This window comes from Neurospora hispaniola (assembly GCF_033458365.1).
Source record: "Neurospora hispaniola strain FGSC 10403 chromosome Unknown B0T23scaffold_5, whole genome shotgun sequence".
NCBI classification, from domain to species: Eukaryota; Fungi; Ascomycota; class Sordariomycetes; order Sordariales; family Sordariaceae; genus Neurospora; species Neurospora hispaniola.
The window spans coordinates 2677876-2704556 of NW_026944410.1; the positions used below are offsets into that span (position 1 = coordinate 2677876).

Below are 26681 nucleotides of genomic sequence, written 5' to 3' on the forward strand. Positions count from 1 at the left end.
ACTATTAAATTAATTATAACTATATTAAATAATATTACTATTAGGGTTAGAATTAAAGACTATATTTATAGTCCCTCTATATTAGTAAATTTATTAACTATAAAAAATCTTCTTAATAACAGTATAATTTAGAATATAAAGTCTAATTAAATATTTATATATAGTAAAGTTATAATACAATATAAATAGATTAACGGTCTTCCAATCCTCTTAGTATTTACCCAGCCAAACTTTCCACAAAATATTCGTTATATTATAATAATTTTAATTAATTATTTAATAATATACCGCCGCTTTATATACGTAGGCAAAGACCAGGTTCTCAAAGCTTGCGAAGCGGCTAGTATTAAATTAAATAATACTTAAAATCACTTTTACAAAGCTTATATTAAGGTAAAGGCATATAATATAATCCCTAAAATCGCTAGCAAAGTAACGACTTAATTATTAACTTACATCTACATCGACGTCATTTCCTATACTTTACCTAGCTACAAGGAATATAAATATATAATCTACTTTATTAATTAGGTTACTAAATTCTACTGGGCAAGGTTTATAGTTAATAAGGGCGATGCCTTCGTATAGATTAAAGAGTTTAAGAAATAGGTTAAACTTTAAAGCGGTCTTAAGATTAGGGTATTTAACTTTAATAGTAACTTAGAATTTAACTTTAATATTAAAGAATTTTAATAAAATAAAATAATCGACTAAGCACGCACAGAAGGCGTAGAGTTACTAAAATTAATACCCTATACCCTATAAATATAAAGAAAGATCGAGAGAGCCGGTACTATTATTATACAATATACTAGAGCTTTAATAATAGACTTTAATATCCTAGAGTATTTATAGCTATTTATAATAGACTACATTATTAGAGTATTTAACCTTCTACTTTTAAAAACTTATAATAGCAAAAGCCTATAGGAATTACTCATTAATATAGCCAACTTCCTAAATAAAATTAAGAAGTTATATTTCAAATATTTAAAATTTTACTTTTATACAGCCTACTACTTTATTAAATTAGAAAAGCGACTACAAAGCAATAAATTTCGCACTAGAATTCAGAAGGGTTATTTTATCGGTTTTAACAATATTTATAGTCGTATTATATTTATCTGGAATCCCTATATTAGCGAGATTATTAGAATAAACGTAGTAACCTTCCTTAAAGAAGACCCGGTTAACTACAAGGATCCAATCCGTAATAATAACAGTAATATTATTAAATATTATATTATCTTTTTAAACTAAATAGTTAATGAAATTAATAAGGTAGTAAATAGTAATTACTAAATCTAGGTTAAAATTAATAATATAATTCTACAATTATATTCGTAGAAAGTAGTAGAATTAATCTAATAAGCGACCAAATTATTAAAATAGGAAGTTAAAATATAGGAGACAACGATTATATTACTACTATCGCTAGAGGTTACCCTAGTACCCTTAACCGTAACGGCTATTATAACCACTCTAATCAATTCGACTATTCTAACAACTACAATAGCTCCCCTAAATATTCTAATCAATACGGTACTACTAATATTACCGTTACTAACACCGACCCTATCGCTAACTCCGGCTCCAAAAACCTTACTAGCGCACTTATCGCTAGTATAATCGTTATTAAATCCATTATAACGTTAATTAATAAATTCGCTAATTAGAAAAACTATTGAGTATAATAACAACCTTTTTAATTTTAAGAATCTTAATAAAAAAGACCCTATACTTTACAATTAATACGACCGATACGATTCTAACGAACTAACTATTTATATTACTCCAAGTACCCCGCTACCTAATAATCTTCAACAATTAACTTTAGTAATTCGATTACCACTAATAGGTATACCGAACCCCGCTTATATATAATAATATAGCCCGTTGCTAGTATTGCGAGTTAGTAAGCTACAACTTTAATTAAAAATAAATTTAGAGAAACAAACCTCGAATTCGGACCTTCCGAACCCGAATTCGGAACCCCCAACTTTGAATTTAAACCCTCCGATCTTAAATTCGGACCCTATAATAATTCCGCCAAACTCTATAAATTAATAATCTATATAAATATAATTAGGATAAAGAAGCTAACCCTCTAAGTTTAATATATAATTATTAAATATAAAAATAAATAAAAGTAAACTTCGTTGTACTACAATTAAGCTAATAGATTTCAAATATAATATTTAATAGGTAAAAAATAGTAATAGTAATATTATTTAAAATTTAATAAACTTACCTAACAACTTCTATAGTATAGTAGAGGGACGTTTAATTAAACATATACCCATCTACTACTTTATTACCGTTAAAATCGATTACAATATAGTAACTATTACTACCAGCAAAATTTAACATTTTATCCCTAAGAATTATCGAATTATACGTAAGTAGAGTAACTTTAAATTATATTAATTATTAGTAATAAAAAAGTAAATTAAAATATTCGAAGATAGAGGAATCTATACCTTAGTCCCTAGATTTCTAAATATAGAAGTTCTACCTAGAAAATAGGTATATAACGAGAAGTACGATATTAATACTAAAGATTAAAAAGTTAGAGCTAGATGGATAATTTATAGTAATTTTGAATAAGGCAATTGGGCGGTATAAGAAATATATATAACGGTAGTATATTCGGTTAATATTAGATTATTCTTAGCAATTATAGTTATAAACGATTACGAGTGCTATTAATTCGATTTCGATATTACTTTTTTAAATACCTCTATCCTTAATAATACCTAATATTATATTGAATAGCCAATAGCACTTGAGAAGGCTATATCCGGCTATAGTAAAAAAGACGTAGTATACTAATTTATTAAAGCACTCTATAGTCTTAAACGTTCCCTACTTTACTAGTTTAATACTTTAGTACTAATACTTAAAGAAGTAGGATTTCTACTAATATTAACAGACTCTTGCCTGCTTACTAATAAAGCGCTAAGCGCATTACTAGTTCTATACGTTAACGACCTCCTTATTACCGCTCCGACCGTAACTATTATTAATTAAATCAAAAATTAACTAGCCAACTATTTTAAATTTAAAGAGTTAGGACAAATTCGCACATTTCTAGGTTATAACATTGTAAAGGACCGCCAAACTCGTACGGTCTTTATATCCTAATAATAATATACTAAATTAATTATTACTAAATTTAATAATAGCAAAATTAAACTCTATAGTATTAAAATACTATAGCCACCGGATTATAAAATCTATAGGAGTAACAACGTATCCCCGGACGAAGCTAAATCTTATTCTAAGAAGATTAATTCATTAAATTAAATATTAATAAGTACCCGGCCAAATATTACCTTTATTATCAATAAGCTCTTAGAAGGTATTAAAAAACCTACTAACCGTTACTTCGTTATTATAAAATATTTATAGCGATATCTATCCAAGTACCTTAATTTAGGTATCAAATTAGGAAGTATACTCTCGCCGTTAATAGCCCCATCCTTCTACGCGTATATAAACGCCTCCTTTACTAACGACATCCCTTTAAGGAAGAGTATAGTTAGTTACATCGTATTCTTTACCTACAGCCCCGTCCTATAGAAATCTAAATACTAGGATTTTGTTATAATTAGTATAATAAAGGTAGAATTTACTAATCTAGTACCTACGGTTAAGGCTCTCGATTAAGTAAACAATATACTTGATAATCTAAACGTGAATTTAGGTTTTTATAAAATTAATAAAATTCTTTATATAGATAGTAGCAATACTAAAGACCGGATTCTCAACCCCAATTTACCCGCTAGAAATAGATATATCGACATACGGTATAAATAGTTAATTTAAAAGGTAAATAAAAAGGTATTTACAATCGAATACTTGCCAGGTAACGAAATACTAGCTAACAGTCTAATAAAGCCATTAAAACCGGATAAACACGCTAAATTCGTTAAATTAATCGGTATAGTTTAAAAAAAGGTTCCCTAGGCTTAATCAATACTATAAAAAATATTACAATATAAATAGTATATAGAGGTTTAAACTCTCTTTAATAATCTTCTAGTCTATAGGGGTATGTTGGTGGGTCCCTGGCATTCACTAGGCACAGCGGCATTCACTAGGCATAACCCAGTCCCCACTCTATGCCCTGCCCAGACCGCACCATATCTAGCCTTCCAGACTCTGCCAGTCTCCCTCTCTCTCCATAGCACACACTCAATCAACCACATTCAACTGCTTGATTTCGTTGGTAATCTCACAAGAGGCCTTCTCCGCTGGAAGCGCCTTGGCGCGGCTACTCAAGGGCCAAGAACTGGAGAGGAACGGAGAGCCATGGAGACAAGCAGGAGACAATTTTCTGTTCCTGAGTTTTCCCACAAGGTTCGGAGTCGTCTCCTAGCGCCGCCGCCGTCCGGGTGGTGGGCGGGAGAGCTTGGCAGCATCCGTCGTCGAACCGCCGTCGCCGGCCCCTGACGGTGAGGCTGCCGTTGCGTCACTGCCGTCGCCGGACATGAAGCCATGGAAATAACAAGGTGGTATCGCTGATGATGAGTTCGGCGGCGCCGTAAAATGTCGGTGATGAGGTGTTCATGCTCCTCCGAGATCCAGGCCAAGCGGCGTGGCCATTGGGCAATTTAGCGTGGCGGTTGAATCGCAGCCCCGGTCTCGGATGGCCACGACCGCCCCCGCGGGAATATGGCACAATCGCGAACATTGGTGCCGACCGAGCGAGGATTCCCTGTCCGTTCGGTAACGGCTCACCCGAGAATTATCCACGTGAGCACCGACAGTCAGTGCCGTGCCTGTTCCGGTGTCATCAACTCAAGCGCTGTGTGCTTCCTTCGAGTGCTCTTCGTCCGCAATTTTGTTTCGATGTCCAGTCTGTCATCCACAACAACTACGGCGTACACCTTTGCATGGATGTAACTTGCTAGCATAATTTTGTGGGTGGCAAAAAACCTTAATCTTCACACAAGAAACATCCAGCTTCGTTCCCTATTTGGCCACCGTTTCTTGTAGCGGCAACGTACCGGGCTAGCATTTTAGCCATGCAGAGGCGTACCAACCGACCATTCAATGCTCGTACGGGTAAAAGCGTAAAACGGTGAAGGAAGCCGCTAGACCCCATCAACCCCAAAGAAAGCGGAAATCCCCCAACTTCTCACCCACACTCGCCCACATTCGCTTACTGGCCCTCGATTGGTCGCAAGCCAGCCTCTCTTGTCTCGGCTGTCATCTCTTTTTAACCTTTTGCTGCTTCTTCGCTCGTGACGGGAATAATCGCCGGGTTATAACGGTTCCTGGAAGATTGTACATGTTTCATGGCCGGTACCCACGATACGTAATCTGCCTTTTGCCATGCTACCTCGGCTGTCATGTACAAATTGTGCCCGGAGAAGCACTCGAAGCAAGTCGTGAGATCAGAAAGAAGTGATTTCCAGTTAATTGATGTCAAATCCCCACAGATTCGGAAGAAGTTGCAGAATGCACGCACCTTCCCTTGCTAGCATGTGCATGTGCGGTACATATCTCGTTCCCACCTTCGTGCCCGTTGTTCTTGCAGCCCTTGAGGCTCTCCATATCTTGACGCTCCTTATTGGTCAGAACATGGCTTCCTTCTACTTGCGCGCCACTTGGCGACTGCCATCCGTTGGTGTTGCCTGTGGGGGCATCCGATGCTCCATCCCACCAAAATACGGTTGCATAAGGGCGTGCATATTCCAAACCTTCTAGAAAAACCGCCTCCAGACCGCTTTTTGTTCCATGCAGCCAGGGCAGCTTGGCTCTCTCTTTGAGACGACGGCGCCCGTGGTGATCAGGTGGTGTGCACCCTGCGATGACAACGGCAACAGCGACGACAAGTGGACGATGCCTCATTGACGAGACCGGCACACTGGTCGATCGGTTCCCAGCACGCCGTGACCTGACCCGTGAATCATGGACCAGCCCTTTCCCGCGCTTCCACGATTTTCTCACCCTCGTTTTCTCCATCCGCACGCAATCCATAACCGTATCCATCGGTATATCCATCTTGAGGCCGGAGAACAACCGAGCGAACTGCGATAGTTTTAGGTTTTGGGGGATTTTGCGGTGTATGTGTGGATGGTTACATTCTCGCCTTGTCCTTTTGGGCTCGGCTTTGGTGTCTTGGATGGAGGCGACCAGCACCAACACCTCGGCACTGGCCTGCTGGCAGACCGGTAGTACTGGCACTGGCACTGGCACTGGCACACGGCTGACGGGCTTTACGCTAGGCGTGTTGTTCCCGTTCTGGGGGGCAGGTAGCTGACCACCATGTTGTCTCTTGCCAAGTCGCCAGCCGTTTTCCGGTCAATCGAAACTCGACAGTGTGTGTAGTTTCTCAACACCCGGTCGGCTGGGCCGCCTCGTCATTTTCGTATCGCGGTGGTGTAGGAGACAACAACACCATGAACAGCTTGGACACGCCAGGCTTGCGTCCTTTTCCGCGTAGGAGGCAATATTGTGCACGTAAAATGTGCGCAGAAGCCAAAACAGCCAATTGGGCCTAGAACCGTGTGCTCAGCGAGCAATCTAGTTCAAGGTGCCAAGTCGGCCTGGGCAGAACACGGGCTAAAACCATTGTTTCTGGGCATTGAGATGCAAAAGTTCTTTGAAGAGTGAAGCCGGTCGCGATCGCTGCCGAATGGGCTGTAATCTCCCCAAGACGCGGAGGCGGCGATCTTCCCCATGGCACACGCCGCGGTTCCTGGTCTTGTCAACAAGGTGCTCCTCTTCGGTCCTTCAACACTCAAGGTTGGGAGATTGCTGTCCGATTTGCAGTTCAACACCCGCCGGTTGCGACACCTCTTGAAAACCCGTGAGAGGCTGCCGTGACAGGGCAGGGGGACCAGTGCTACCCTGCCATAGAGGTCGGAAGGGCGCTACACTAAAAACGATGGTTCGCTGGCGACAGAGCAGCAAGCGGTGCCTCCATCGGCTTTGCAAGCCATCAACTGAACCACTGCTTGCCGATGAAAGTTCAGGGTAATCCCTTGTGTGGAGTTTTCCGACTTTTCTTTTCTTCAGTTTTTCAACAAGGAATATCGCCTCTGCGACGAACCTCACAATGTGCTTTGTACGGCAATATGGGGCGCACGTTGCATGGTAGCGCGAGGGAACTCCCGCGGTCGATTGGACATGAAAAATAGAAGAAAGAAATTTCTTACATTTGATAGGGTTCGGGAACGTCGGCGGCTTGATATTGTGGAGTGTCAGTCGTCGGTTTTCACCTTTTGCTCAGATTGAGGAAAGTGATAACGTTTCATTCCCTTGTTGGCTTGATTCGCATTGCTCATCATTGGGGGCCTGAATACAATGACGTAGATCCATTTCCCCCCGTTCGTGATGAGGGACTGCCTGCCTGGTGAGGGTAATATCAGATCACCACTGACAACCAGCCTCGGTTCCCTACAAAGGACAAGGCAAACATGACTCTTTGCATGGAGGGGCAATCGTGTGTTGCTATACTGATTGTTTCATTGCTGTTTCCATATGGCGAGTCTTGATATACCGTGTTACTTGACAACGTGCAGCTCCCGTCCCGGTACTGAGGGGACAGACAACCTTAATCCAGCCTCGGCCGCGGCCAGACTTCGGAAAGAATGAGTTGAGGGAAATTGACCAGCTCGACATGAAACCTGTATTGCCCGAATATCCGTCTAGCTATAACATTTAGTGATCCCTAGTATCGTTGACGAATACTCATCTATGACCAGTAGCTTTAGTGTACATGTTGGTTGGATATACCTAGGCATATTGCATTCTAGGGTGCAAACCAGTGCCGTAGTGTACACTGCACCCAATTCGACGTCAGCATGGGAAACAGCTTCACCGTGACTTGTTATGTCCCAGATACCGATCAGACGGAAGTCCGATCTCATCAGACCGAGCCGGCAAAAACACCGTAACGCAACGTCTTAGACCTGTCTGGTTGAATCCAAGACCCTAGACTCCCCGTTCCCGTCTAATTTGCCATGGCAGTGTTACACGGAAACCAAAACAGACCGACGGGTAGGCACGGGCTCGACCGTTGCCTACGGGTCAGTGTATGCCATGCAGCATGTCGCGAACGACGGTGACTTCTCAATGGAAGACGAGACAGGCGAGGCCGACAGCAATGATCGTGACGGACTGCCCGCGGAGAAGACTGGCCATGTGCTGCAAAGTGCAGACGGCCACACCGTTCCACCGTTTCCAGCGGTTGGGATGGGCGAGCCAAGCCTCCAGCTGTTTGTTTCTGGCAGGCATTCGTCGATTCGTTTACACTAGGTTCCCCTTCTCGTCGTTGCCGGCAGGGATAGAGCTCTCACGGCAACGATAAGGGCTCTTTTGGGCCCTTGGCGGGCTGGCCACCACTAACTGGCCAGTTAAAGCGAAGCATTTGCACGGCATGGGTGTACCCCAGCTTCCGGTTCATGACGGACAGCGAGGGCCAAAGCTTGTTCGCGCCTATGAAATCGAGAGCTTGAGACTGTCGAGGATGTAGTGTGTAGTCTGATCTTAGTGCTCTGTCGCCAAGGAATTGGCGTGGAGCTTCACGACTCTGGACTTCCCCCTGGCCAGCCTGCATAGCGATACATGAACACACAATTCCATCTCATAAAAAGCAAATGCAGCGCATAGGGGAAGGAAGGCAGCCGATGCCTGGGCCAGACGAGGCCGTTCGAAGCCATACCGACTGGCGCGGCCGAGAGGTAGATAGCATGAATTATGGAGTCGTGATTATCCATACCGAGTGACCGCCAAACTGCCTGGTGCAATGGCAACTCTGGGCCGGCTGACCGCCAAGTGTTCTGGAGACATGCTCGCCGTTTGTGAGTCTGTGGTGGCCGGCGGATTCGCTGCTGAGTGTGAGGTTGGGAGTGCTGGTCGACTGCGGCGGCCCTGGGGCTCTGGCGACGCCCCTAGGCCGCTCTGGCACTCGCGCGCCGGGCCTTTTGTGTGGGAAAAACTGTAAATCCCTTCTGATTTCTGAATTCCTCGTCGTCATTCAGGAAGCGCGAGCCAATAAGAAGCTGCGCAGGCCGGTGTGGAGGTGGGCAGCCAGAAAATCCCGCAGGCTTTTGGCTGACAGGGTACTCAGGTGGAGAGGCACGGACAGGTATCTCAGTACGGACTCAATTGCGGCTTGTGGTGGTGAGCGCCCAGAGGGCAAAGGCGGACGGTGGGGTGAAGGTACCTGGACGCACTGGACGATCGAGGTATCCTGCGGTAACTCATTGCGACCTGCACTCTTGGGGACCCGCTTTTCTGCTAACCCCTGCTTATAGCAAGGGTATCAGCCAATGCTTGTGAGGTTGGACTTCTCGGAAGGAAAGGCAATCACATTCAATCGCGGTCTGCTCTTTGGGGCGTGCCGTGGTTGTAGTTAGTGCGGTGCGCTGGAAGGTAGTGCTTGTCCGCCTCGCCAGCTTAGCCCGCGCTGGGCAGTTGTACCGTGTCAATTGGAGGACCAAAGAGGCCGACCTGAGGCCGACCCACCAAAAAGGTAGGCAAAGAACGGATAGCGAGAACAGTCTGTACACAGGCGCACACGGTGACATCGTGTGGAGGCGGGCTCAAGTCGAATCCAATTCGAACACTCTTCTCTTTCTACGAACGGAACGGCGGCTCCTCTGGGCTCCTGGTTCATTCAAGGGCCGACCAACTCGTTGCTTGCTAGCAATCAGCGACCCGTCAACGTAATGCCCATTGATCCCATTGACCATGACCCTTTGGTTTCGGCGGTCGCGGACCCACCATCGCTGTCGAAAAGTTGAACCCTACGTGGGCCGCAGAGCCCGTCGGTGGCCGTCATCCCATGGCACAAGTCGTTTCTTGCGAGCCGTGCTCTGGGCAGAAAAGTGAAGGACCAGGGAGGGACGTGCACGGTTGTGGTTCCGTAGTCCCAGCGGTCGAACTAGCAAGCAGGTACGCGGTACCTGGTGCTAGCGCAGTCTCCACGCTCTGTTCCGCTCGATGGGGTGCCCGTCTGGAAAGTGGACTCTGTGGGTGCATTGAAGGGTGAACTGGAAGGTGACTGCATTGGTGGGCGGACAGGGCGCTCGCCAGGGCACCAGCACCAACAAGGACGACAAGGTACCGGGTACAGTACGATACAGTGCCGGGGCCTGCAGCCCACTCGATCGTAGCTGGCGAATCCCACACTTTGGCGTGCATGCCAAAGAAGGTTGGCTTCCATCTTTGGCCGGAAAGGTCGCTCATCGCTCGGTCACCGGCCGGAAAGATTGAAATACCTTTCTCGCCCGCTCCCTCGATTCGCACCTCCTCTTCTTTTCCTCACGCTCGAAGGCTTTTTTAATCCCTCCCTTCGTCGTGAATCTCCCCCCCCAACTCCTAATACTTTTTTCCCGACCCTTATCCCTCGGTCTACTTCGCTTCGTTTGGACGATTTCACCATCTTCCAACGACTACGCCACATACCTCACCACCTATTAGGTCATCAAAACAAAACCCTACCGCCGCGTGCCCGAAAACCCTACTAGGTCCGTTCACCTTTTGCGGTCTGCTCGAAGTCTACATATGCCCGCAACTCTGTCCTCCCACCAATCTGCTCCATTCACCAACACCACCCCACTTCCGAACGCGAGCTGCTTTGCCCTGTGGACCTGTTCCTATGATCTTCAAGCTTTGCCTACCATACACTCCACTCCTACTTATACACCACCACTACATCAACTTCTTCCCCCCCATCCAATTATCAGACTCTGCTCATCTCGAGATCTAATCCTAACATCGTCTTCGTTTCTACAGTACCTTAATATACGCCTAGCAGAGCTTTGATCTGCAAACCACAACGCCAATGGCGGACCACTCGGCCAGCGGCGCTCCTGCGCTGTCGACCAACATCGAGAGCGGAAAGTTCGACGAGAAGGCGGCGGAGGCTGCCGCTTACCAGCCCAAGCCCAAGGTTGAGGACGATGAGGATGAGGACATCGATGCCCTCATTGAGGATCTCGAGTCCCATGATGGACACGATGCTGTAAGTGACCTATTGCATACCCATTCAGTAACGCCCAGCATACTGACCCCCATGAATAGGAGGAGGAAGAAGAGGAGGCCACTCCTGGTGGCGGCCGTGTCGTCCCCGAGGACATGCTCCAGACTGACACCCGTGTCGGTCTTACATCCGAGGAGGTTGTCCAGCGCCGTCGCAAGTACGGTCTCAACCAGATGAAGGAGGAGAAGGAGAACCATTTCCTCAAGTTCCTCGGTTTCTTCGTCGGTCCCATTCAGTTCGTCATGGAGGTACGTTGCCATCACATGTCAAGATTCACTCCACTATCCCTGCGGCTGTTGAAACGAAACGAGACGTCACCCCGCGCGACTCTACCGCATCGATGCTGACTAGTTTGACTACAGGGCGCTGCCGTCCTTGCTGCTGGTCTCGAAGACTGGGTTGATTTCGGTGTCATCTGCGGTCTGTTGCTTCTCAACGCCGTTGTTGGTTTCGTTCAGGAATTCCAGGCTGGTTCTATCGTCGACGAGTTGAAGAAGTAGGTTGCCAACGAGCTGCCATACAACGCCATTGAGCATTGCGCTAACCCATTTGCCTTTTCAGGACTCTTGCTCTCAAGGCTGTTGTTCTCCGTGATGGTACTCTCAAGGAGATTGAGGCCCCCGAGGTCGTTCCCGGTGATATCCTCCAGGTTGAGGAGGGTACCATTATCCCCGCTGATGGTCGCATCGTCACCGATGATGCTTTCCTCCAGGTTGATCAGTCTGCTCTTACCGGCGAGTCTCTTGCTGTCGACAAGCACAAGGGTGACCAGGTCTTCGCTTCCTCCGCTGTCAAGCGTGGTGAGGCTTTCGTGGTCATCACCGCCACCGGTGACAACACCTTCGTCGGTCGTGCCGCTGCCCTCGTCAACGCTGCTAGCGGTGGCTCTGGTCACTTCACTGAGGTCTTGAACGGTATCGGTACCATTCTCCTCATCCTCGTCATCTTCACTCTCCTCATCGTCTGGGTTTCCTCGTTCTACCGTTCCAACCCCATCGTCCAGATCCTCGAGTTCACCCTTGCCATCACCATCATCGGTGTCCCCGTCGGTCTTCCCGCTGTCGTCACCACCACCATGGCTGTCGGTGCCGCCTACCTCGCCAAGAAGAAGGCCATCGTCCAGAAGCTCTCCGCTATCGAGTCCCTTGCTGGTGTCGAGATTCTTTGCTCTGACAAGACTGGTACCCTCACCAAGAACAAGCTCTCCCTCCACGACCCCTACACCGTCGCTGGTGTTGACCCCGAGGATCTCATGCTTACTGCCTGCTTGGCCGCTTCCCGCAAGAAGAAGGGTATTGATGCCATCGACAAGGCTTTCCTCAAGTCCCTTAAGTACTACCCCCGCGCCAAGTCTGTTCTCTCCAAGTACAAGGTTCTTCAGTTCCACCCCTTCGACCCCGTCTCCAAGAAGGTCGTCGCCGTTGTCGAGTCTCCCCAGGGTGAGCGCATCACTTGCGTCAAGGGTGCCCCTCTTTTCGTTTTGAAGACTGTCGAGGAGGACCACCCCATTCCCGAGGAGGTTGACCAGGCCTACAAGAACAAGGTTGCTGAGTTCGCTACCCGTGGTTTCCGTTCTCTTGGTGTTGCCCGCAAGCGTGGCGAGGGCTCTTGGGAGATTCTCGGTATTATGCCCTGCATGGACCCTCCCCGTCACGATACCTACAAGACTGTCTGCGAGGCCAAGACTCTCGGTCTCTCCATCAAGATGCTCACTGGTGATGCCGTCGGTATTGCTCGCGAGACTTCTCGCCAGCTCGGTCTCGGTACCAACATCTACAACGCTGAGCGCCTCGGTCTTGGTGGTGGTGGTGACATGCCCGGCTCTGAGGTCTACGACTTCGTTGAGGCTGCCGATGGTTTCGCCGAGGTCTTCCCCCAGCACAAGTACAACGTCGTCGAGATTCTTCAGCAGCGTGGCTACCTTGTTGCCATGACTGGTGACGGTGTCAACGATGCTCCCTCGCTCAAAAAGGCCGATACTGGTATTGCTGTCGAGGGTTCCTCCGATGCTGCCCGCTCCGCTGCCGATATCGTCTTCCTTGCCCCTGGTCTCGGTGCCATCATTGATGCCCTCAAGACTTCTCGCCAGATTTTCCACCGCATGTACGCCTACGTTGTCTACCGTATCGCTCTGTCTATCCACTTGGAGATCTTCCTCGGTCTCTGGATCGCCATTCTCAACCGTTCCCTCAACATTGAGCTTGTTGTCTTCATCGCCATTTTCGCCGATGTTGCCACCCTTGCCATTGCCTACGACAACGCCCCCTACTCGCAGACCCCCGTCAAGTGGAACCTTCCCAAGCTCTGGGGTATGTCCGTCCTCCTCGGTGTCGTTCTTGCCGTCGGTACCTGGATCACTGTCACCACCATGTACGCTCAGGGTGAGAACGGCGGTATCGTCCAGAACTTCGGTAACATGGACGAGGTCCTCTTCCTCCAGATCTCCCTCACTGAGAACTGGCTCATCTTCATCACTCGTGCCAACGGTCCCTTCTGGTCCTCTATCCCCTCGTGGCAGCTCAGCGGTGCTATCTTCCTCGTTGATATCCTTGCCACCTGCTTCACCATCTGGGGTTGGTTCGAGCACTCCGACACCTCCATCGTCGCCGTTGTCCGTATCTGGATCTTCTCCTTCGGTATCTTCTGCATCATGGGCGGTGTCTACTACATCCTCCAGGACAGCGTTGGCTTCGATAACCTTATGCACGGCAAGTCCCCTAAGGGCAACCAGAAGCAGCGCTCGCTTGAGGACTTTGGTAAGTTACATTGACTTCCTCCCAACGTTTACGCCTTGACCAATAGCTAACAATACTTCCCTCACAGTTGTCTCTCTCCAGCGTGTCTCTACTCAGCATGAGAAGTCGCAATAAGCGATATAATGATTTTCCGGGTGCAATGTTCATGAAGGTTGCCTGATTGAAATGACGGGATGATAACTCCATATGACCCCCCTTGGTATACCCCTTGGTGGCATCTCAGCCATTGAAGATTTTAGATTAGGGCTGGGAGTTTGCCGCCAGGCTTTTCTTTCTGGAATTTGTGTCCACAACTTCTTAGGGGTATACGTACCCATTACATTTCTTAGATACTAATACTAAAACTGTAAAATCTAATAACCTAACAAGTTCCTGTGAAAGCTGCCATGTTGAGCGTGTCAAGTTTTGGACACTTGGGTTGACTTCAGGCTGCAAACATGAATGCACAATGGAGATTTTGGATCATGCAGTCCCTCATGTTGTTTCCCACGAGTTGGATGGTGGTGACCAAATGCAGGTACCTACCCGTGACCTGGCAAAGTGGGCCTGACTGACTCCAAAAAGTCTGAACACCACGCTAACATGGAGCTGCCTCTGGCCACCAACGCAAATGACATAACTATTTCTCTTCCCTCAACTTCTGACTGGCATCTGGCATCTGGCGCTATTACCCACTCGGTCAACCTTTGTGCGTCCAAACATCAGATCTTTATACACCACAACACGCTCCCAGGTAAGTCCTCGATTGCGAAAAACGCGCTCAGACGCAATCACGGCATCCCAGACGAATAATTTCAACAGTCACTGACTACATCCATAGATACTTGCCGTGTTTTGTAACTCTACTTTCAAGCTTACAGTGCAGTTAACACACGCAACACCTATCACGGGAGCAACTGCACATTGTCCCCGATGATCATTTATCGAGACCGCCTTTTACACTTACTTTTGGCTTGCCAGCACGGGTTGGATCGATAGTGGCAACTCAGCAGCATAGAGGATCGGTCGTCACTTCCATTTGTGTCACACATAGCGGTGACCTGATTGTATCAGAAGGAACAAGCCATCGTGCATTGGCTGCAATACACGAGCGGAAGAAGCAGGCGAAAGAAGCATTTCGGGAAGGCAGAGGGCCAAGCATCTTGAGCCGAGGCTTTGCACAAACGCTTTGGCTACGACGGGCTGTCGACTGAGAACAACATCGCTCCTACCTAGCAAGCAAACTTGGCAGCGGTCTTCGAAGCGCAGGCTTCTAAGGCAGCTTTGTTGAGCTTTGAGCGACATAGCTTCGGCTCTGTCACGTGGATTGCGTGAAGAACCGAATCATTTGCCTTGTACTTGGCACGGTTATTTCTGGTTTGTGGGCTGCGAGGACCTAGGGGGGGACAAAGGAGAAACCAGCGGAGACGACCTCCTGGAGACGAACGAGAGGTTATTGCCGTCGTGGTTTCGGGGCAGTATCTGTCATTCGTGATACGTGTAAGGACTTTTTGTCCCCTCTTGGTGAGAGCGCGGTATTGCTATCTTCCGATTTGGCAGCGGCAGCAGCAAGACTCCAAAGATGCCGGTAGACCTTCCAGGGTTCTATTTTGGTACGTATGGGAAATAATCTTTCCCTCCCACATGATTGCTCTATTGTGTGATATCCAACCCGAAATGAGCAAAACTATCTATAATCGGGGATCGAGCTACCTCTTTGACCGTATAAACTCGTACGACTTACTAACACTTTTCTAGATCCCGAAAAGGGCAAGTACTTCAAGATAGAAGACAACAAAACGGCGCCAACGACACGCTACACATCTAACGATGTAAAGCGGCGTCGTCTGCTCGAGGAGAAGAAGCGTGTAGAAGAGGAGAAGGAAAAGAGGCTGCTTGCGTTCCCTCGAAAACTAAAGCGAGCAAAGATCCTGGAAGACCCTTTTCTGGGAGGGTTCCTGGAAAGAGAGACAACCCAGTATAGGCCGGTGGTTCACAATGGCGGAGATGACGATACGGTGATAAAGTCATGGGCCAGGGGGTTAACTGACAAGGGAAAGGTCGATCTTTGGCCAGACCTGATTCAGAACGGGATCATGATTGGAACCATTTCTCACTTGTGGGTGGGAGGTTCGGACTCGAGGACAGGGTTGGGGGTTACTTATGCAGGTGGGTGTCTTTCTCTTTCTACGAGGTTGGTTTGAACCGATATACTGACGATCAGAGCAGCGGTTGACGACGACTCCTTGACGAGCTCGTACATCCCGAGGGATGGTGCTGATGAGTAAGTCGTTCCAATTACGTTGACTCTTGGATAGATTCTGATCTTTGGCTCGATATTAGGGTCAACTTTGCGTACGCAAATGTCAGATACAGACGGACTGACTTTATGCCAATGCCGGAAACTATTACCATCCCTCAGCTCTCTTCACTCAGATTCCATGAGCCATCCGGCAGGATGTTTCTCACATCTAGGATGCCGACGCGCACTCCCTCCATCGCTTGGTTCTCTCCAAGCCAATCCGAACCTCCCATAGAAGAAGAGGAGCGGCCGACGTGGCAGCTAGGCAACTGTAAGTCTCACACATACCCCCTTTTTGCCCGAAAAAAACGCCAGTCAATAATCAGACCCAGCGGTTGACTGATCCCCTCGAGCAGCCCCCAACCTAATCAAAATTTCCGCGCCTACCCCCAAGGGCACCAAATACGGTGTCATCAATACCTCCTGCCCAGCACCCTCCTGCTCCCGCCTCACCTGCATCGCTGGCGGTGACGTCGGCCTCTTGCAACTCACCAACGACTCCCGCCTAAGCTGGCTCACCAAGCCTCCACCACCTTCCTCCTCCTTCAAGGCCAACCATGACTCCCCCCCACCCATGGCCAAGCACGGTGAAGTCCTCAGCCTCGATTTTTTGACAGTCAACCCAGCCGAAGTGATCCTCGTCGGCGGACGCACCGGCCGCGTCTGCGTGCTGGATATGCGTGTGCCCGATGAGGAATGGGGCTGGATTAAGCACCCCAGTAGCGCGGCGCACGTCCGCTCCGTTGGGAGTCATGGGGTGTTGGTGGCGGGTCCGATGAGCGCCATGCGTCTCTATGATATTCGGTGGTGTAAGACCGAAAAGGGCAGCACCATCAGTGATGGCGGTGACGGTACTGCTAGCATTGATACAGTCATGGACTGGCAACCCTCGCGATTGGCAGCTCCTGGCAGCAGCAGCAGCAGCAGAAACAGAAAACCCTACCACAGTCAAAGACCACAACAACACCGACCCAAAACTAGAACCAGAGAACCACCCCCCTTCAACCCCCTAACCGTGTCCACGCCCACCACCCCGATTCTCACCTTCCCCTCCTATCGCAACGCCGAAAACATCCACATCGGCTTCGACGTGCTCTCCGCCCCGCACTACACGGCATACAACCTCGCAGCCGCGGCTCACGACGACGGCACAGTGGGATTATACTCTTTGCTTGATGGCTCGCGCGTGCCGAGCAAGACTATCGATAGGATTGGCTTTGCTTCGGGATTCGGTAATGGTTACCTGGACCAGGATGATGATGATGATGATGATGACGTAGATGCAGGACCAAATGATGCTTTTAGCAGGGGAAACGTGATCAAGAGTCTAATGTTCCAGACGTTACCAGGGGATCGGCATCCGAGTTTGTTTGTGGGCGAGGGGCCGAGGATTAAAAAATACTCGTTTGGGGTGGAAACTAGTAAGGGGAGGAGGAACAAGAATAGGACGGCGAGGGTGGAGGAAGGGTATGGCTGTGAAGAGGAGTTTTGAGGACATTGCGAAGTGAGACTTGGCGAGGAAGGTTATCTGCGATCGATCAATTACGACTCGTTTGTTACGGGCGGTCACGAAAGTAAAGTATATTCCTTTAAAAAACTGGGCACGGATAGAGTCGGTATATAAGTGGCATATCGGCGTTTCCTTCTTTTTTTTTTTTTTTTTTTTCTTCTTCTTCTTCTTCGTGTGAAGGGTTATGACACACGGCGTGCATGTCCTGGGCGTTGCATGAAACAGAACGTTATCGAAACCAGTCCTCCCCATTAGTCAATTTAAAGTGGGTTCCATAACACCCATAGAGCTCTTCCAGGTCCTTCATGTAACTACATTTTCTTCTGTGAACCTACGATGGCTTCCTTTCCCATCAGAGACTTGCCTGCAAGAACTACCCATTAATCCATTATTGTCAAATATACCCCATCCATTAGATGTGCTTCTTGCTGTATCCATAGCCGCCATTCATGTGTCCCGAAACCCTCTGAGCAGCAATGACCGAGCCGTTCACCTTGCTGTTAACATGTGAGGCCAGTCGGCGGCTTGCTGCACCTTGCGCGCTGAACTTATCCAACACGCTGATGAAGAGAACCTGGATCAACCAGATGCAGACTCTTAACAGCCAGTCAAGGAATCCCAGCTCCGGCTTTCTGCCACGACTATATGTCGAATCCTTGAACTCAAACGGGATCCGTCCTCCCAAGTGTTCCATGGCAACCCGAATGCCACTGCTAAACCCATCTTCATGGAACCCATATTTTGTCCAGGCGCCTGCGTAACTGATACCTCGGGTGTTCTGAATGTAGTCGAGCCGCTCTTGAGCTTTGATTGCGGCGGGGGTGTAGAGCGGGTGCGCATATATGTAGGTTCCTTGAACCGTCGAAGGGTCTGGCTGATGCAGGGGGTTCAGGGTCACCAAAACATCGCCATACTGGTCCCGAGGAATGTGCTGCAATATGTTCATATTGTAAGTCAGCGATACCTGATCGATGTTCCTGCCAGTAACGGGAGATGACCGCGTCAGATAATTCCAGCTACTCCAGGCCCTCGGAACCTGCGGCATGAGTGAGGTATCAGAATGCAACACCGCAACGTTATCCGAAGTCCTGAAGTTGCGCAGGATATCTCGCTCTTCGTCGGTGGCTGAGTCCCGGATGATAGAGTAGGCTTGGTCACCGTGAGTGGCAAGAATAACATGATCAAAGACCTCAGAGCGACCCCCCTTGATGTGCAAACGAACACGGCCATCAGGTTCATTAGAGACCCTTGTGACTTCAGATTTCAGGTGCAGATGGTTGGACGGGAAACCGTTCATGACTGTGTCTATGTATCCTTTGGAGCCTGTGGGTATCGTAAGCCAGTCTGGGCGGGCGGCAACTGTAGACAGAAGATGATGGTTCCATCTGCAAAGGGGTCAGCATACTTGAACACAATGACAAGAGATATGGTCAAGGTCATACGCACAGAAATCTGATCAGAGTTACGGCAGGGAACTCGAGAGAGCACTTGTCGGGGCTGGTACTCCACACAGCCGCGGTCATAGGAATCAAGTAGTCGTCTCGGAAGGCATCTGAGTAGCCCTCACGGTCCAGGTATTCACCAATTGTCTCCTCAGGGTGGATGGCGGCATGCTGGCTTCTTGTCCGGGTAGTGTCCTCAAGGTCTACTCTCAACACATCGAGGGCATGCTGGTTGAAGCGGATGATATCGAATATGATGCGCCACATTCGTGGGGAGAAGATATTGCTACGCTGAGCAAATAAGGAGTTTAGTGAGGATCTAGCCCACTCAAACTTTCCGTAGTCTCTAGAGACCGAAAAGGTCATCTCCGTCTTGACGGGCTCAATGCCTATACAGTTGAGGAAGTTGAGGAAGTTGGCTATAGGGGTGACGTTAGCATGTGCACCCACACAAGCAGCCGATGTAGACTACTGCAAGGTACCGATGCGTAGGTGGGACTGGGGAAGAGGGACGTACGGTATGTGGCTTTGTTCATGACAATGAAGCCAGTATCAACCTGGGTGCTATGCTTTCCATTTTGGAATTCCACCGTGTTGGTATGTCCTCCGAGCCGATCGGAAGCCTCAAAAAGGTGGACATCATGAGGGCTTCTGTTCAAGGCCCATAGAGCACCGATTCCCGTAACACCGCTGCCGACGATGGCGACCTTCTTCCTAGGGTAGCGGTTAGCCTCGACAGTCATCGCCATGGGCAAATAAGGTCCGTGAGAAGCTGTGTGGTGTAAGGAGAGAAGAGCGGTGGTAGCGGCCCCGCTGGACTTGACGATGTCGAACGGCAATGCTTCTCGAAGCAACGTGGCCTGGACTGCATGTTGACGAGCAATGGGGCAGCCAGCCAGCCATATAAAGGTGATGCACAGCTGTATGATGAGATGGCGGCCCTACACCAGCCGACGGAGATCAAAGCCTGTATCATTCCAATGACAACAGGGCTGGCTGGCTGGATGGCTGATGCCGGTCAATGCAGCCGAAACAGGTCAGCCTGTTGGGACCACTTGGTCGCCGTGCCCATTGGGCCTGGAAGCCCCTGGAGCCGTGGCATAAGGTAGAACAGAGGATCAAGACTGCAGTGCCTCTCTGGCTTGGGCAGCAGAGGTGCTACACATGCATCGCTGTCGTACGTAGCGGGCTTGTCCGGGTCCGATAGCGATTGGCTGCCACCCCCAGAAAGTTGGTGGACTGGCCAGCAGGACGACAACAAAGGGAAGATAAGTGATCCGGAAATCCGCCCTGCACTTGCAGTGGTCGAGACAAGACGAGGGTGTGGCTGGTGCAACATAGGCAATCTTGAAAGGAGAATCCGATGGCGCAAACGATGAATTGATAGAGAATAGCACTTACATAGGCTCGTCCGGCAGCTCCTCTTGTCCACCCATCTTCTCCATTGATCACTTCCTCATATGACCACACGTGTAACGCGGGGAGTTGAGAAAGGGCATTGGATTTGATACCCGATTGAAAAAACCGCTTCAAGCGTGGGCAACGGATTCCACTTGGCCCGGCGTCCAAGGTTTCGTTTGTTGTCTTGTCGAGACGCTGGGTAATGGTGACGGAAAGACCATGCGATGCCTAGGTAAGCGCTTGCTTCATGGTTCGTTTCCTTCACAAGGGCAAAGGGAAATGAAGAGGACGGTGGTCGCTGCTAAGATTGAAGGCATCTCCTGCCGTTCTGGCAGTGAAGGTGCGGTGCTCTCGCGTCTGCCTGTGCTACGAAACCTTGAAAGTAGGAAGGAGCGACCATCGGCTGAGCTGAACCTTGAGTCTAGTCGGACCCTCCACCGCCATCCAGGCAGGAACAACAGACAGGAAGTTCGGATGTTTTGCATCGGTCAACCGATGGCTTCCGTCACGGCCCCCAGGTTTGGGGCGACGCCGCTGCTGAGGCTGGAGATTTGAATGGACGGGAAGGGAAAGACATGTTTCTCGTCCCCGACGATACCAGGCGCACGGTATCACCTGCCAGATGCGGCCCCTAAGACGAACGCATGGAACCGTCGCAAGACTATCGGCGGCCGCTTACTTTCCCCTTTTTCTTTGAAAGAGTACCGATGTTCATGACTGGTCGTCAAGCATGCCACGAGAGAAACCCCACGTAGAATGCAACACGACTAGCTGACCGAAGGTTCGAATCCCGACGATCGGGCTCAAGTGAACGGCTGGTTTTATGGCAAGCAGTAGGGGGACATTGATCGGTGAAAATGATATACGAGCTTAAGAGTCACAGTGTGTGATTCCCGACTGTATTTTTGTGTTTTCTCCTCCTTATGATTTCCCCATTTTTTCCCCCCATCTTGTTGAAGTCTTGTAAGAAAGCGAGGTACTCGGTTCTAGTGAAATGGGTATTTAAACTTGTAAGCATAAATAAGCAAGCAGTTAACTGAAATGTCCCAATCAACATTCGTCAAAACACATATATAGCTTCCTGTTTCAAACGCAACGATGTATCGTAGAGAACCGCGGCATCAAGGTACAAGATCTTTGATTTCTCATCAACAATCGAAACGTCTTTGGAGCACATCGTTGCTGTCAATCACGGCCGTCAACATGACGCCGTTTATGGCGTAACAGATCCCGAACCCAGACCGGACCGTTCGGGACGGAGCACGTCCAACCACTAACCACGGAGAACCGGCAGTAGTCGGACAGGAGAGCACCCGGACGCCGTGCCGGTGAAAAACGCACGGCACGCACGGCACAGAGACGGCCATGGTGAACTCGAACGAAGAAGGTCCGATAGCGAACAATATTCTCATGCGCAAGCGCAGCGCTCAGTAGGAACGAACTAGTATATAGCATAGCCCGGGCATTATTTTTCCACTTCACTCGAGCATCAAATCAAAGTACTATCTAAAAAGAAGCAAAAAAAAAAAAAAAAAAAAAAAAAGAAAGAAAAAAAAGAAACAATGGATGTCAAAATGTCGAAGCCAAACGGGATCGCGTATTCATCGCGGAGCCTTAATTTCCGAAGAAAACAAGGGCAACGCATTCATAGCAATTCTTGAGACTCTCAGTTTTAATCTCCCCGGTTAATACAACCCAACAACTGTCTGAAACAGTAAAATTCGTCATTGGGCCTATATTCTGCGTCCCCGGGTGCAACTTTCTGAGGAGAAAAAAAGGAGAAAAAAACCTTCCAAAAAACAAGTTGAGGGGAAGAGTCTTTTATAGGTGCGGAGGTGCCCCGACCGGATGGTGGATTCCATTGGGCGTACGGGGCAATGGTTTCTCCACTTGAAATTTCGCGCTAAGCATCATCAACCACAACTGGCAAGCGGCAGCTGTTGCTGCCTTTGAGGACTAGGGTTAGGGGTTGTCATGGCAGTCCCCTCGGGACAGGATGAGTGCACTGTTCTACTGATACTACCCATTGAACATCACGGCTTTACATTGGTGATTATGATGATGGCATACTTTCAGAAAATCGGTCCATCTAGGTAAATACTTCTCAATCGAACTCCGTTACCAGAAAGACCAACAAAAACAGACATGATATCTCAAACTGAAACCCGGGGGCAGTGTCCTCGCAAAGCTATCTGATCTGACAAGATAAAACCGACAAACACTCGAACTTAGTTCCTTCCCCTTCCGCCCTTACCGACGCCTCCACGCATTGGTCCACCCGTCCTCCTACCCTCGCCCATATTTCTCCTTCCCTGATCGTTGCCGCCGCGTCCACCACCACCACGGCTAAAGCCACCACGGCCAGGGCCACCTCTCCTGTCACCACCACTACCACCTCGTCCACGGCCGCCACCACGGCCGCCACCACCGCGTCCACCGCCAGAGCCGCGGCCACCTCCACGACCACCACCACCACCACCACCACCACCACCACGGCCACCGCCGCGCATGTTTTGCCTGATCTCCTTGGCTGTGTTATCGTCGATGTCCATACCATCATCCTCGTCATCGCTGTCGTCATTCTTCTTGCCCTTGCTAGAGAACTTAAGCTTGCCACGGAGACCCCTCTTGGGAGCATCCTTGCCCTTGAGCGCCGCCACATAGGCGCCAACGCCGTCCTCGTCGTCGTTGCCGCCCTTGGGCACGTCGACCTCCATCATGTCGCCGTCCTCGCCCAATATGAGCTTTCCGTCCATGTCCGTCTTGGCCTTGGATTTGGTGGTGTGCCTCTTGAGCTTGGTCGGCTTGGTGGACGAGATGTTGGCGAGGGCGTTGCGGTCGAGTAGATCCAGAGGCTCGTTCTCATCCTCCAGAATGTACGTGTTGCCGCCCTTCTGCTGTGACTGTCCTCCCTTCTTGCTGCGCTTGCCCGTCATCTCAGCGTCCGAGTCGTCGGACTGCTCCGACTCGTTGTCGTCGTCGCTGCTGTAAAGGGCGTGGTCGTACTCGCTCTCGAACCGGCTGGCCTTTCTGCCGCCGGCCTCGTCATCCGAACCCTCACCGGCCTCCTTGCCGGCCTCCTTTCTCCTCTTCGCGCGCTCCTTGGTCTTGCGGATGTTGACAATCAACTTCCTGTCATCCTCGGGACAGTACTTGCTAACGGCCTCAAAGCCAAAGCGACGGATCATACGCTCGATAATGTGCTTGACCTTGGAGCGGAAATGGCCCTTGTGCTCGTGACTCCAAACCATGACGTTGGGAATGAGTGTGGGGAGGCGGGGTGTCATCATCTCGGTGGGCAGGCTGATGATGCAAACCTTGACAAAGCCAAGAACGCTCTTCACGATTTCGCGGTTGTTGGAAGTAAGGAAGAGGTCCATGGTCTGGACAAGGTCGGACAGTGTTTCCTTACTGACGGTCTCGCGGAACTCATAAAGGACGCGGGTAATGGCAGTGATGGAGGCCGAAATCATGTGGGGGGTACTGCCAGCCAAACCGGCACTGACCATGGTGAAGAACTCCTCAATAGAGGCCGTAGCCGCAGGAGCATCCGCGGGCATGTGGGGGACCTTGCTGTTATCGATCAAAGAGCCCTGAGCAGAAACCATCTTCTGGCCAAGGAGAACCAGAAGGTCGAAGGCGGTGGTGCGAGCCTTCTCGTTGTGCTCCTTGCAGCCAATGACAACCTCTGAAAGAATGGAGGGAATGAAGTGCAGGGAATCGTTGGGGATGAAGTGAATCAGAGCAGCAATGGCAGCCAGGCGCTCTCTCCGGGCAGGTGCCGACACCTTCTCAGAGCTGGACAGGAACAGGGTTTGGAGCTCGCCATGTCTCTCCTCGAGGGCGGCCTTGCCGATGGGGGAATCCGCCAAGCGAGGAATGAGCTTGTAAGCCTTCTTTTGCAGCTGAGGGTCATCATCCTTGAAGATGACTACCGAAGCGATCTTGAAAAGAGCCTCAAAGCTGGCACGGGGGAGGTAGATAGACATGGTAACGACCAGGTCCATGAGAGTGTGCGCGGCAGAAGGCATGTGATCGGCCTTCTGCTGCTGTTGGGGCTTCTTCTCAACAACCTCTTGAAGAGCCTCGGCGAGCTTCTCGCACACCATGTTGAAAGTCTCGGTAAGACGCGCGGGGGGAATGATGCTGAGGTAAGCATTGATGGTCTGGAGGACAGGGCCGCGCTTCTGGGGGAGAGTGGTGCTGTAGACGTTGAAGAGAACAGCGAGGAAGTCAGCCGCAAAGGTGGTTCCGAGGTACTCCAAGTTCTTCTGCGCCTGCTCCTTGCTGACCCTGCCAAAGAGGATAAGGTCATCGACCTCATCGGAAGTGGCGATGGCCTGGTTGGACTCAACAACGGTCCTGAGGGCGCGACAAATATCCAAGCGCAGGTCAACCTGCTCATACAAAAGGTTGGTCAACATCTCAGCGAAGCCTGTGTCGAAGGCCTCAACAAGATCAAGGGGAAGGTCGCAGTAGCCGGGAAGAATCGACCAAATCTGCTGAACCACAGTCTCGAAGATCTTGATGTGAATGTTCTTCTCGCCCTGGTGCTCAATCACACGCTGGAACATGATAGCACTGAGAGGAACTAATTCGCTCTTGAAGTGCGCAAGATTGGTGTTAGAGGTGTAGTCACGGAGAAGAGGAAGCATCCAAGCTCTGCCAGGCTGACCCTTGACGGGTTTCGCGAGGTTCAGGGGAAGAACATTCAAGACCGCCTCAGGACCCATTGCACGAATCGCCTTGCCAAGGACCTCGTCGGCTTCCTGCTTTCCAGCGAAAGAATCGTTACCGCGGATTTCGCCGATGCTCTTGACGACGGAAAGGAGGTAAGGGTTAGCCTGCCACCGAAAGGCATCGAACATGGCACCAAGAACGTTGAAAGTCTCCATCCAGGCAGCTTGGTACTGGACGGTGAGAAGGCCCTCGACAACCTTGACTAGTTGCTGAATGACCTTCTCGTCAAAAATCGAAGGCTCAAGGATGGCCTCCTTGGGGACACAGTTGGCCAGGAAGGAGACCAAGCACTCGGACGCCGAAACGCGAATATTCTTGTGCTGGGACTCGAGGTATCCTGCAACCAGAGTGAAAGGATCGACCAGCTCTTGGAAGGTCTCGGCGGGCGAAATCTGACCGGCAACATCGTAGGCTCTCGACAGAATGGCGATCCAGGGAGGGAGAAGCTGGGTATCGTTGGGCGCGGGACGGAGCTCTCTGATGATCTCAAGCAGCCGAGGAAGCTTGGCGGAGGCAACCTCGTCGGCGGCCATGCCCTCGAACATCATCTCGAAGATCTCGAAGACAGCCATGCTCATGTGCTCGTTGCCAGTCCGGGCAATGCTGAGAAGGAGCTCGCACAAAGACTCAATGCTCTTGCTGGGCCAGCCACCGCTCCCAGAGGCGACAGCCTTGACGAGTTGCAAGGCGTGGATAAGCTCGGGATCGTGGGTAGAGTCGGTAGTCTTCTTTTCCTTCCTCTGGGCGGCGGCCTTGTCAGCGACAAGACGGAGGCTCTGCATGGCTGTCTCGGCGCACATGGGGGCGGCGGGGTGGTCGAGAGACGGGCTCGGCGGAGGGTTCTTCAGAATGTTCCTGAGCGCTTCCTGGGCTCTCTTGCGGACTTTGGGACGCGGGTCGAGGGCAAGGGCGAGGAGGCCGGCCACAGCCCGGCGGGGGCCAATCTGGGCGGTACCGAGCTCCCACTGTGTCGCATCTTGAGCAAGGAGCAAGCTCTCGAGAGAGCCGATCGAGGCCCTCATGAGGGGAGCATCGGCATCGGGGAGGGACAGTACTGGCGCGAGGATGGTGATGATCTGAGTGAACTTGGCCTGAAGAATAGGCTTTGGAGCGAAGGGAGTGACGACATCGAGGAGGTAGACGACGGGGGTCGCGAGGTTCTCGTTGTTGAGTAGACTGAGAAGGGCGGCGAAGTAGGCGGTAGGAGTCGCGGGTGTATTGCGCTCCTTGAAAGTGGCCTCGATAGCCTCGAGGACACTGGCAGTCTGTGGCTAAAGTCAGGGTCCATTGTCCACGATGGAGGCGGCCTTGCGACAGGCCACTGCAATGGCAGGCTGGAAGGAAGAGGGTAGGGATGCAGAAGACAAAAGATAGAAAAAGGAGAGATGCATCATGACTCTGGCTTACCTGCTTCTGGCTCTGGAGATTCGGAGACCGAATCTTGTCCAGTTTCTCCTGCAAAGACGGAGAAGAAGCCATCGTGAATGTGATGGAATGGCGCTGGAGTGGGACAATGCAAGCCGCTTCGCAGTGCTGAAATCGATGTCAT

The 26681-nt window shown here is 49.9% G+C and overlaps 7 protein-coding genes across 7 annotated transcripts; 3 read left to right on the forward strand and 4 right to left on the reverse strand.

Moving 5' to 3' along the window:
• Nucleotides 1–5271: 5271 nt before the first annotated feature.
• B0T23DRAFT_170807 (uncharacterized protein) lies at nucleotides 5272–6378 on the reverse strand. The gene has a single exon (XM_062832908.1). It carries the CDS (start codon nucleotides 6010–6012, stop codon nucleotides 5434–5436), a length of 579 nt encoding a protein of 192 aa, XP_062692005.1. The 5' UTR covers nucleotides 6013–6378; the 3' UTR covers nucleotides 5272–5433.
• On the reverse strand, nucleotides 6372–7298 carry B0T23DRAFT_405611 (uncharacterized protein; the record flags this gene model as incomplete). The annotated part of the gene is made up of 5 exons (XM_062839028.1): nucleotides 6372–6508; nucleotides 6581–6768; nucleotides 6808–6861; nucleotides 6898–7018; nucleotides 7262–7298. 5 exons carry the CDS (start codon nucleotides 7296–7298, stop codon nucleotides 6372–6374), a joined length of 537 nt encoding a protein of 178 aa, XP_062692006.1.
• A 1463-nt stretch (nucleotides 7299–8761) lies between these two features.
• On the forward strand, nucleotides 8762–10171 carry B0T23DRAFT_443927 (uncharacterized protein; the record flags this gene model as incomplete). The annotated part of the gene is made up of 4 exons (XM_062840881.1): nucleotides 8762–8820; nucleotides 8852–9203; nucleotides 9273–9369; nucleotides 9419–10171. The coding sequence occupies 4 exons, from the start codon at nucleotides 8762–8764 to the stop codon at nucleotides 9685–9687; spliced, it is 777 nt and encodes a 258-aa protein (XP_062692007.1). The 3' UTR covers nucleotides 9688–10171.
• Nucleotides 10172–10804: 633 nt separating this feature from the next.
• Nucleotides 10805–13872, forward strand: B0T23DRAFT_319748 (proton Atpase; the record flags this gene model as incomplete). Its single annotated transcript, XM_062835140.1, has 5 exons — nucleotides 10805–10984; nucleotides 11044–11250; nucleotides 11365–11498; nucleotides 11564–13758; nucleotides 13826–13872. 5 exons carry the CDS (start codon nucleotides 10805–10807, stop codon nucleotides 13870–13872), a joined length of 2763 nt encoding a protein of 920 aa, XP_062692008.1.
• A 1309-nt stretch (nucleotides 13873–15181) lies between these two features.
• On the forward strand, nucleotides 15182–17746 carry B0T23DRAFT_170893 (uncharacterized protein). The gene is made up of 5 exons (XM_062832909.1): nucleotides 15182–15350; nucleotides 15496–15906; nucleotides 15967–16021; nucleotides 16081–16310; nucleotides 16396–17746. The coding sequence occupies exons 1-5, from the start codon at nucleotides 15320–15322 to the stop codon at nucleotides 17529–17531; spliced, it is 1863 nt and encodes a 620-aa protein (XP_062692009.1). The 5' UTR covers nucleotides 15182–15319; the 3' UTR covers nucleotides 17532–17746.
• Nucleotides 17747–17961: 215 nt separating this feature from the next.
• B0T23DRAFT_396912 (FAD/NAD(P)-binding domain-containing protein) lies at nucleotides 17962–19740 on the reverse strand (the record flags this gene model as incomplete). Its single annotated transcript, XM_062838266.1, has 3 exons — nucleotides 17962–18934; nucleotides 18996–19410; nucleotides 19509–19740. The coding sequence occupies 3 exons, from the start codon at nucleotides 19738–19740 to the stop codon at nucleotides 17962–17964; spliced, it is 1620 nt and encodes a 539-aa protein (XP_062692010.1).
• A 2617-nt stretch (nucleotides 19741–22357) lies between these two features.
• Nucleotides 22358–26679, reverse strand: B0T23DRAFT_421206 (NUC173 domain-containing protein). The gene is made up of 2 exons (XM_062839756.1): nucleotides 26540–26679; nucleotides 22358–26397 (listed from the first exon to the last, which is right to left on the reverse strand). Exons 1-2 carry the CDS (start codon nucleotides 26609–26611, stop codon nucleotides 22621–22623), a joined length of 3849 nt encoding a protein of 1282 aa, XP_062692011.1. The 5' UTR covers nucleotides 26612–26679; the 3' UTR covers nucleotides 22358–22620.
• Between the last annotated feature and the right edge of the window lie 2 nt (nucleotides 26680–26681).